This window comes from Apium graveolens, chromosome 3, assembly GCF_009905375.1.
Source record: "Apium graveolens cultivar Ventura chromosome 3, ASM990537v1, whole genome shotgun sequence".
Classification (NCBI taxonomy): domain Eukaryota; kingdom Viridiplantae; phylum Streptophyta; class Magnoliopsida; order Apiales; family Apiaceae; genus Apium; species Apium graveolens.
Genome location: NC_133649.1, coordinates 7,098,392 through 7,109,961, shown reverse-complemented (window position 1 = coordinate 7,109,961; position 11,570 = coordinate 7,098,392). Strand labels below are relative to the sequence as shown.

Below are 11,570 nucleotides of genomic sequence, written 5' to 3'. Positions count from 1 at the left end.
ATCATCTTCATCAAATTCTTCTTTTTTATTTTTCAAGACACTATTAATAATTTGTTCATCGTCCAACAATTTACTTAAATTCATAAATAAATTTTAATGTTATTTTAAGTATTAAATAGATGAAAATAAATTATTATTATGAGAATTGTACATGTTATAAAATTTTAAATAATATATCTCGATTAATTAATTAATTATTAATATATCGATGAATTAATAAATTATTAATTTATCAACTTATTAATATTTTGATTAATTAATAATTTTTCATGATACTAAAGATATTAATTTATCGAGATTTTACTGTAGCAATATGTTTTAGTATTTAAGCCTTCCTCCCAAGGTTTTAAGAGTGAAAAAATGAATGAAAATAAAAATAACTAAATATAATATATATTTTTGTCTGTGTTCCCAAGCATCTTCGTAAGAGGAATAACGTGTATGAAAATAATATTCATATACATATTTTATTTAAAAATACTCCAAAAATGCATATAAAAAAACTGAGGTAAAAGTCAAACTTAAGGTAAAAGTATATTTATAAGAGTAACTCTGAAAGTATCCAAAAATATATTGTATTAATATAAAATTTGAGATAATTTAAATAAATGAGTGTTCAAATGGTATTTTAGTGGTGTATTAAAATATTAATATTAAATTATTCATGAGATGTCACATTTTCAAGGCATTATTATTCATGTCTTATTTCATTTATTTCGGTAAAATAATTATTCATTCCTTTATTTCCTCTCATCATCTCAAATCCCTTTAATTATAATTTAAATATATTTTAAATTTAATAATAAGACACACATGTAAACTATGTTGTTGAAAGTAATTTTAAAAACATTGTTTTAATCACTATTACCATTTATTTATAATGCATCATCTAAGAGAATTGCATTTAAATTTTGTCAATTTCACAGTCAAAATTTAAAAAAGTCAAAAAAATTATAGAACCGATAGCAGACGTTTTTGTTACAAAAATCGGCCGATTTTTAAAAAACTGTCGGTAAATCGCTCAAAAATTGGTGTCCAATTTGACCGATTTTCGATAATTCGCCGATAAATCATCCGATTTTCTAAAAATCGCCTGATAAATCGCAAATCGGTACTTCAATTGGATAATTCCGATTTCCGAAATCTGTCAGTGGACGTTAACATTTTTTGTCAATCCTTTAGCAATAAATTAATTAGGGGTGAGCAAAACATATTCGAAACCCAAAAAACTGAACCGAACCGTATAATTTCGGTTCGATTTGATTTGAGTTTTTACAAAAATTTCTGTTAATTCCGTTTTTCGGTTTTAACCGAAATAATATCGGTTCGATTCATTTAATCTAAAATTTCATTCGGTTTAACCGAAATAACCGAAATCTAAATATATTTAGACTGTGTATATATATATATATATATAATATAATAAATATAAACAAAAAATAAACTGTATGTACTTCAATTGGTTAGAATGTATGTATCTTCAATTTAATATAATATAATATGTATTCTTTTTAACATTTCGAATTACTTTTTATTTTCATTTTAAATTATTTTGATAATTTTTTAAATATTTCGGTTTTCAGAAACCAAATCGAATTAACCGAAATAATTCGGTTCGATTTGTGCATAATTTTGATTCGGTGCGATTATGAAAAAATTGTCATTTTAGTTTTTAGTTAATTCGGTTCGGTCACCGAATGCTCACACGGGGCACAAAAAGTTAAAACGGATGGTGTACATTAATTGGAACGATGCTCAGTTCGCACACACCTTTCTCACATGCACCGCCACCCTCTGCGCCAGCGTGGGCACACCATCCATCCCCCTCTTTAACTCACTCAATTAATTAATTAAAACAATTTTATTTTACTAATCAGCTGTACGCCACTTTCCTCGTCAAACTCCTCTCCTCAGATTTACACTTAACGAGTTAATTATTCTTACTCTTTTTTACTTATCCTTTTTAATTTTGCCATTAATTTTAACTTCTGCTTTTACTTCATAGTTCACATTGAATCTGTACTTATCTCAACTACTTCAGGTACATTCATTTATGCACTAGTGTGTGTGTTTGTGCGTGAGAGAGAGAGAGAGATTTGTGTGTTTGTGCGTGAGAGAGAGAGAGAGTTGTGTGTTTGTGCGTGTGCAAGAGAGAGAGAGAGTTTGTGCGAGAGAGATAGAGAGAGAGAGAGGACTAGTGTTGATTATGTTGTATGTTTGCTTAATTGTGAATGTTTTGTTGATAATTATGATAATGTGTTATTTGAGTTTAGAGATCAGTTAATTTGATAAGTTGCGGTGAGATGACCGATACTTTGTGTTTTTGCAGATTGGAGATGTGATACATTGTTATTATATGCATTGGTTATGTGGATTAGGTTTTCGAAGAATAAGTAGATTTATGATCAATGGATGGGAGGAAATTTCTGTCTAGTAACTTGATTCCGCAGATCTGTGGTCAGCTATGTGTTTTATTTGTTCTGGTCTTCACGCCTCGATTATCCAGTGCTTTTACTAATCCCGGTGATGGTAAGTGTAATTTATGACGATTCTGTTGGTGTAGTTTAAGAACTGTATTTATCAACAGAAAGCATTGTAATGTTGTTAATTCTGTTATCTCATCTGCTATGCCTGAAGGCCCTGAACAAAGTATATTAGTTATAATAATATTTAGTTTGTTTTGTTTGATTAGGAGGGAAATTTATTGCCGTTAGGGAGGAACTAAGCGGAGTGAATGTTATCATTTAGAATGATTTTACTTGTAGAATTGCATTTGCTGGACTGGACTTTCTGTGCCAAACATCATATGTAGAATATATGAGGACGTGTTAATTATTATTTTTGATTACATTGTGGTTGATTGGTGCATCTGAGGAGAAAATGTGTGTGTTTCAGCTGACACATTGACTAGTCTCTCGTATGTTGATTGCCCTTTTAATTGCAAAATTTGATTTGTTTTTATGTTGGAACAGTTGCTGCTATCAACAGTTTATATGTTTCTCTGGGATCCCCTCTTCTTCCTGGCTGGGTTGGTGTAGGTGGGGATCCATGTGCTGATGCTTGGCAAGGCGTCCAATGTATTGATTCAAACATAAATTCAATGTAATTCTTTTATTTCTACGGGAGTTATCTTTAGCAACTCTATTAGTGTGTCATCTTCTAATTGTTTTGCATTATAGAATCTTTAATGCTGCTAATTTGGGAGGAGAACTTGGTGATAACCTAGGATCATTTGCATCTATCAGATCAATGTAAGTGTCTCTCCACCTAGTTCTCCTTTATCATGCATGTAGGCATCTTTTAAATTCGTTAGTAATTGCACTAAAAGTTCGTAGGAACTTCATTCACTACTCTATAAATAATCGATGCAAATTTAAATCTCTTTTGAGACTGCTGGTTTATTTTTAGTTAACTTTAACAGGGTAATTCACAAGAATGAGGACCTGCAGATTGGATTCTCAGGTCATACTGTGTGATTTAACAAAGGACATGAAATTCTCTTTAAGTCTCAAACAATAGGCTTATCATCTACTCGCTCGCTTTCTCTGTATCTTTCTCATCTATCTCCTTTCGCTCTTTGCTTGTTACTCCTGATTCTCTGGTTTTCTCCATCTCATTGCTTGTGAGTTGTGATAGTCATGCAATCACTTGCTCTTGTTAAGTTGGTGATAATATTCTTAGGGGACTAGTAATAAATAATACTTTTCTGGCGCACAAGCCGATTCAATTGTGCATTGTTCATTTAGGCATATCACCACATAAGATCACAACCTATTTCAGTTTCTGCTATCACTTCCCCTTACCATGATGTGTTATAGTTTTAAATTAATATGTAGCAAAACTGCGTATGTGTATTTAATCATCTTGATACTGTTTTATTTGCAGAGATTTCAGTGGCAACCAGATTGGTGGAAATATTCCATCCAGTCTTCCAGTTACTCTGCAGAACCTGTACGTTCACAAATACTGGAGGATATTTTGAAATTAAATTTGTTAATATGACAAAATTATCTTTTGCACAAATTATTCAATCTGCCGCATTTTCATTCTAATGCAAAATCCTTTGCTATCTATCTATTAAACTACTATTGGCTTTGACCGCTATATGTGGGAAACTCAACATACATGATAATACGAAGGATATTGTCGATTAATATCATCAAATTCTAGTGAGTTGTGAAATGTAGGTAATATTATTTGCTGGAAAGCTTAAGTTGCCATTTCCCTAGGAAAGGTGAGATGAGAACTGCACATAGATCTTTTGAAAGTGTAGGTAACTGCATAAATCCGAACATCGTGAAGACATTGCAAAATGGGGTATTACGAGGTGGCAGTTCTGTAAATTTCTCGATCTGTGCTCTTATTAATTAAAGTACGAGTTAGAACATTATTAATTTAAACAGTTATGCACGAGGAACAAATCAACATTGTATGCTACATTAAAAGCATATTCATTAGTTCTGCAAAATCATTAAAAATATCTCTAGATAGAATTTAGAATTTTGATCATATATTTATGCATAAAAAATGATAGTCTTTACCTTTGGCAGTTTTCTTTCAGCGAACAAGTTCACTGGAAGTATACCTAGTTCTTTGTCATCCTTAAGTCAACTTTCAGCTATGTAAGTTTTATGGCCCCAGTCTTCTTGATGTTGATGAGCGTAGCCCGTGCCTATCAGATAATTTCTCTGACCTGTAATCCTGTGTGTTTCAGGTCTCTAGACAACAACCAGTTAACAGGGGAAATACCTGATAGCTTTCAAGGGCTCACAGTTTTGGTCAATCTGTAGGACCACATACAGAAACTCTTCCTTTCCTGCAGAAACTGTAGTGAGTTACTAATAAATGGTAAAATTTGTCTCTGTACAGTGATTTATCTGCTAATAATTTGAGTGGACAACTGCCACCTTCACTAGAAAGCCTGTCTTCTCTGATGACGTTGTAAGTGGCTTCTTTTTATAAATTTTGGCCACTTAAGTTCATCCATTTATTCATATAAATAAGTTAACTGTTTGACTCACAGCCATCTGCAGAACAATCAGCTTTCTGGAACACTTGATGTTCTTCAAGATCTTCCTCTTCGAGATTTGTACTCTTCTTAACCATTCTACATCAGCTTTTTGGTTTTTATTATATCTTTAATACTGGTTGAAGATAATTGTCACGTGGAAGGTTTTATAAGGGATGTTGGCATGTCATGATTTACTCACGCTTTCCTCTTTCTCACAGGAATGTTGCAAATAACATGTTTTCTGGACCTATACCTGAAAAGTTGTTTAGCATCCTCAAATTCACGTGAGAGCCAAAATGATAAGATATTGTTTAATGTTTACCTTTAATTATTATTAGGTGTGATACAAAGGCTTGTGCAACAGTGGATGTGAATATAGTTTCTAATGTTATGACTCATGTATATTGTATAATCTAATATTGTGTAACTTCTTTTTTGTGGATAAACTGTTTAAAATGGGTGTTCGGAGTAAGGTCATTTTAACTATATAGTGCTAACATCACATTCTGTCTTGCAGAAATGATGGAAATCCATTCAATACTAGTGATTCTCCACTATCTCCACCATCTCCATCAACATTGCCAGGAACTCGGCCACCTGCACCACCATTCTTTAAGGTTCCGTCCTCTGATCAAACACCAGGGAAACAGAGACCTGCAAAGCAAGCACCGAATAAGCGAGCCGATGGACCATCTACCACGGAGGATTCAAATTCTAAACGAACTGGAAAGACATTGACTACCAAAAAAATTGTCTGGATATCAATTGCATCGGTGTTGTTTTTGCTAATATTGGTGCTGGTGCTTTTGCTTTTTATCCCGAGGTGCTATAGAAGATCTCATGAGGCTAGTAGAATACCTAAGCGACATGAAATAGCTCCATACACCGGCAACAGAGAGAATATTGGAGACAATGAATCCTTGATACAACCTATCAACCAAGATGAGAAAAGTCTCTCTCTCTCTCTCTCTCTATATATATATATATATATATATATATGTGTGTGTGTGTGTGTGTGCGTGTGTGTGTGTCTGTATGAAATTGTTTTTGGCGTAGTTTTGTGGTGTTATGCAAATTAACTTATGTCACAAATTTGTTTTTTAGTACCAAAGCTTCCAGCTGTGATGTCAAAGGAAGAACAGCCAACACGACCAAGAACAATGGAATGGGCTGCAAAGCCGAAAAAAGAAGAGTTCAGTGTCCAACGAATTAGTCAAACCACAATGCCTAATGATCATGAAACCAACATGGCAAGATTTGATATAGATTCCATTAAACCACCACCACCTCCACCATCACCTCCGCCACCACCATTACTTCCTTTTGACAAAGTCATTGTAAGACCCATTCCTGCAGCTGAAATTCCAGTAAAGCCTTCCACTAGAACTCTTCCTCCAACTTTTGTGAGGTGTTACACAATTGCTTCTCTTCAACAATATACAAATAGCTTTTCTCAAGAAAACCTGATTGGAGAGGGAATGCTGGGAAGTGTTTACAGAGCACAGCTTCCTACTGGGAAGGTACAATTGTTTAAATAAATCGATAGCTTTCCTGACTATCTTGGTTTTTCTTTGGTTGTAGATTTGCTCGCTTAGTTTTTCTTTAAATGTAGCTTTCTTGATAGTGTCCAACATGGTTAAGTGTCCAACTGTTGGGATCGGCAACATTTTTTAAAATTTACATGTTTTTGGCCTAAACAAGTGTCCCAGTGCCCATACCATGTCCGAGTGTCCGACACAAGTACTGGAGGCAAAATGGAGAGTCCGGGTAATATATGACTGGGTGATTCCATTAATTTACGTTCAACATGTCCCTTTTGCTGATCCCATGTTCCATATCTTTTGGTTGCTTGCTACTAGTACTAGCTGACAGATTTCTATCCTGAAAATATACTTATATTTGTTTTAAACACATTCTCTTACTTCCTGAGTACTTTATTCCTGCCACCGCTCATTCTTCTTTGCAACTTGCTCAATTCAGAATTTCCAGTAAGCATAGAAAATCACTACTTAACAACCGGATATTCAAGTTAATTAACTACTAATAACAGATAAATGAGTATAACATAAATATCTTCAGTCATGTATTAGACACCTTTCATTTCATAAACACATTATAATTACATATTTTGAGCTTTGAGGTGGTGATTGGTGGTTTTGCTCCACATAATTTTTTTAATGAGCTTAATATTTAATTTGTAAAACGTATTCCAGAATAATTTTAGTCGACGAATCAAGAGTAGCAGAGGGTAGGCAACTACACAGTAAGGGAATAGTTAGAGATCTATATACTCTAAAGACCTCCCACTGTCCCACACCCTCCTTGTGATCATAAATAGAAAAATATTAACTCATATCATTTAGTTTGTAGATCTTGATGAGATTTTTAGTGTCAAACTTGAGCTACTTGGACCCTCTTTATTTCTTACTCAGAATACATAATGTCTTAGTCTTCACAATATTTTTTGCTATTATTGGACGTGAAGTGCTGTCTTTTATTTCACCACAAGTGAGTTTATCTGTACAATATTAATCATTGTCACATATTTATTTTGTTAAACACGTCTATAGATACTTGCTGTCAAGAAGTTGGATAAAAGGGCTTCCAGTCAGCTGAATGACGACGAGTTTGTTGACATGGTAAACAGTATTGATAAAATACGACATGCTAATGTTGTCGAGATTATGGGTTATTGTGCTGAGCATGGTCAAAGGCTCCTGATTTATGAGTACTGTGGTAATGGGACTTTGCAAGATGCACTACATGCTGATGATGAATTTAAGAAGAGACTTTCATGGAATACTCGTATCAGGATGGCACTTGGAGCTGCAAGAGCTTTAGAGTATGTAAAGCTAAAACTAGAATCTCATATTTTACCTGTTCAGATAGGTGGACCATACAAAAGAGGTTTTTATTCAATACATAAAGTTGAATAGTATTGCTTATGACAGTTATTTATTTAAAGGTTAATAAACAACATTAAGATGGTTGTTTATTGATGTATAATGACGTTTCTCTACCGGTTGACTAATTAAACTCGAAAATCTGTCATAAACATTCTTAATGTCGGAGACAATTTTAACAATCTGCTCTTACCCGGTTAATTTAGATTTGTATTTTTATAAAGTAGGAACATGTATACAAGAAATCAAAAGTATATGTTTGATGAATCATGAAAGTTTTTTTACTAGTTATAACTTATATGTCGCATTATCTGAAGAAACAGTTTTGGAACTAGTTATGGAAGTCTTTTATATTAAACGGCTTAAACAGGGTATCTGTTGACTGTTAATGCAAAAATCACTGAATACAGTAAAGAAGAAAACAAAAGCAGAATATCATTGTTATTTAGTACTCAAAAGCAGCCAACTTTCTTATAGACGGCCCTCACTCTGTTTACTTACGAATTATTCTATTTACTTCCGGGGTGGTTCTTGTTTTTGCTACTGCAAAACAACACGTCTTAGTAATTTACAACCTTACGTGTATTAATGTTTATAGTTACATTCTGCTATGAAGGTATCTGCACGATTTCTGTGAGCCACCTATCATTCATAGAAACTTCAAGTCTGCCAATATCCTCCTCGACGATGATCTTGTGGTGCATGTCTCAGATTGTGGTTTGGCATCTTTAATATCATCGGGCTCCGTGAGCCAGGTAATTATACTGTTTATTGCACATGTATTCTTGCACAGAATGGAGAAGGGAATTATTTTATGTCGCATCTGACTTGGGATAAATTCTTTATATACAAGTATAACATAATATTGGGAAGAATATGGAAAGAAGGAAATTGTAAAACTGTACCAAGACAAGAACAGCTATAACCGATAGGATATTTAACAAGAAGTAATTATGTTTAACATTCCACCTTAATCGTAACTGTGATCACACAACTTCACTCTTTCTGATTGTTGTCTGATCAAAGCAAGTCATCTCAACTTACAGATTTGTCAAAATACACTTGCAATGATACCTAATACCATAGTAATACAATTAGGCAGGTAATTAAGTCATTTAACAATGTCCCAGGTCTAAGTATTGACCTTTTCTGTAACTTCTTAGAGGTCCCAATTACTTATATCTACAGCTGGTCCACGGATCCTGTGTACTTCAATGATATATATCTGACTAAAGATTTCAATTCTTATTGATGCAAGACACCACTGGTGATGACAATGCGAATATATATTTTCTTTTTATTAACAAATTTGTTGCAAACTTTATGAAGCAGTGTTAAGTTTAAGGGAAGGTACAAACTTAGCTGTAAAAGAGTACTATTGTAGTATCGTGTGACATTTTATCTACCTTCTCTCCTCTTGTATTAGCAAAAAACTGCTTGTTAAATTACGAATCAATATTCGAAGTATTTGTACTAAGTGTGTGTCAGTATCCCAAGTATTTCTTGTAAGTTAACCAGTATTATGAAGTAGTACGTGCATACGTGCTGTAGACTTATTTAAGTTCTTCTCTTTCAGCTGTCAGGAAGTCTCCTTTCAGCATATGGGTATGGTGCTCCAGAATTTGAGTCAGGAATTTATACTTCTATGAGTGATGTCTATAGCTTTGGAGTGGTGATGTTAGAACTCTTAACAGGCAGAAAGTCATACGACAGGTAAAAGAGTACGAACTGAACCATGTTGCCAAGTGATATTTCTTTTTTCAGACTAATGTGTTGTCTTTGAATCTTAATTAGGACACGGACTCGTGGTGAGCAGTTTCTAGTGCGATGGGCAGTCCCTCAACTTCATGATATTGATGCCTTGTCTGGAATGGTTGATCCTTCTTTAAATGGGGAATACCCAGCCAAGTCATTATCACATTTTGCTGATATCATAGTGCGGTGTGTTCAGGTGAGTTTCATTACAGTTCTGGTCTTTAATATGAATATTTTTTTTGAACTACTTTGAAGTAGGATTCTAGCTTAAGCTATTCCAAGCCTGAAAAGATAATATCAGTCCAGACCAAATCTATGGTATTCCTCATTAATCTTGTTGAGTCCTTTCAGCTCTGCTTGTATTTTTTGAGTGATATGTCAGTTTCTATAAGAAGGTGTTTTGCTCGGAGCTTTAAACAGTATCCAGTTATCCAAATAAGATACAGATTTTCCTACTTGCATGCCCTAAGGATGTCTTTTGCTTATATATATAAGCATGTCAAGTCATAAGAAATTTATGGATATTTTTAACAAACATGGAAATGCAAATGTGACTCCTTACTATTAGGCAGAGGAATTGCATTCTTTTGCAAAGATCAATAAAAGTTACGACTTTTTTGTGAGTAAATAAGTACGTGTGAGGCACCAAAAAGCTCGACCTACTTGGTTGTTGTATGTCACGAGTAAATTTATTCACTGATCTCGTGTTTCCATAATTATTTGTCTTGCTTTAAGCAGAGTAAACTTCCTTTTCGTTGCAGGCAGAGCCAGAGTACAGACCACCAATGTGTGAAGTTGTTCAGGACCTCATACAAGTGATAAGAAGGGAGTGACGTAGATTAGGCGTAGATATTCAGCTCATACAGTAAAGAAGCACAATGTTGATTCGCCGAAAACAAGCATTAGGCTGGATTCTTCCTTTAACCATTTATATTCACAGGGTCATCCCGGCAAGCAAATTATTGGTACGTAGTTAGGAATCTTCAGTGGACGGGGGGGGGGGGGGGGGCGCTGGGATTACTTATTCTTTGTGCTTGGTGTTGGTAGTATGTACACTGTTAATACCATATGGATGCGGCATAAATCATAATGTGCACTGACCCGATTATTTGTAAAGTACGTAGTCTGATTTTGTTATTGTTACCAAATTTTGATAGTGAAAATCATAGTAGATGTATATTCTGAGAACCTAATTTTTACTCTATACATAACATAAAAATGCTTCCATTTGTTTTGTTCTTTTTCTCCATCACCAAAGTCAAGATAGAACGGCATCCTATTATGATCAGATTTATGAGGGGCTCTGGATATTTGTATTAATTATTTTGCGGTATATCTGATAAGTTTACATACATTTCAGCTGTAGAGGCCAAGCTGCGCGATCGACTAAGGCTGGACAAAATCGAAATACCGAACCGGTCCGTGCTAATTCGATTCGGTCTTGATTTTGCAGAAATTCGGTCTATTCGGTTCACACCGAATGGACCGAAATAAAATTTTGTTCGGTCCGATTCTTTGAAAAACTAGTTCGGTTAGGGCCGAATAGATAGACCTAATCTTAAATATTATATTATATACTTTTTACATAAATTTTAATGTGTAATTGTATTTATAGTTTATACACTCTTAGAACTCTATATATCACATTACTTTAATAATATTTAAGATTATATAATTTTTGATTTAATTTTTAACACAATTTCCTTTTTTTAATAATTTTGGTCGGTTCGGTTCAAACCCGATTGAATCGAATTATTGTGGTTTATTTCGGTCCATAATATAATTTCGATTCGGTTCGATCTCTGAAAAAATGACTAAATAATTTTTCGATCTATTCTATTCGGTCCAATTTTGGATCGAACCGACCGAATGCTCGGATAGTAGCTAGCCCCTTGCAGCCT

The 11,570-nt window shown here is 34.0% G+C and overlaps 1 protein-coding gene across 7 annotated transcripts; it reads left to right on the top strand.

Annotated features, from left to right (window-relative positions):
• Positions 1-1,774: 1,774 nt before the first annotated feature.
• On the top strand, positions 1,775-11,223 carry LOC141711540 (protein STRUBBELIG-RECEPTOR FAMILY 3). 7 transcript variants are annotated; one of them, XM_074514070.1, is made up of 17 exons: positions 1,775-1,929; positions 2,330-2,529; positions 2,973-3,102; positions 3,180-3,251; positions 3,886-3,951; positions 4,551-4,622; positions 4,715-4,786; positions 4,870-4,941; positions 5,024-5,089; positions 5,230-5,295; positions 5,529-5,962; positions 6,116-6,531; positions 7,582-7,853; positions 8,531-8,669; positions 9,491-9,627; positions 9,709-9,865; positions 10,431-10,682. In XM_074514070.1, the coding sequence occupies exons 2-17, from the start codon at positions 2,409-2,411 to the stop codon at positions 10,500-10,502; spliced, it is 2,364 nt and encodes a 787-aa protein (XP_074370171.1). In that variant the 5' UTR covers positions 1,775-1,929; positions 2,330-2,408; the 3' UTR covers positions 10,503-10,682. The 7 variants fall into 7 exon arrangements, 5 of the variants coding, with proteins under 5 accessions (XP_074370171.1, XP_074370173.1, XP_074370172.1 ...); XM_074514072.1 differs by having other exon boundaries at positions 1,781-2,041; XM_074514071.1 differs by lacking the exon at positions 1,775-1,929 and adding an exon at positions 2,059-2,211.
• Positions 11,224-11,570: the final 347 nt, after the last annotated feature.

Excerpts from the sequence above, each read along its gene's own strand:
- LOC141711540 (XM_074514070.1), top strand. The coding sequence starts at position 2,409 with ATGGATGGGAGGAAATTTCTGTCTAGTAACTTGATTCCGCAGATCTGT. Across the intron at positions 4,942-5,023 it reads CTGTCTTCTCTGATGACGTT|CCATCTGCAGAACAATCAGC; the intron begins GTAAGTGGCTTC and ends TTTGACTCACAG. Across the intron at positions 9,628-9,708 it reads GGCAGAAAGTCATACGACAG|GACACGGACTCGTGGTGAGC; the intron begins GTAAAAGAGTAC and ends AATCTTAATTAG.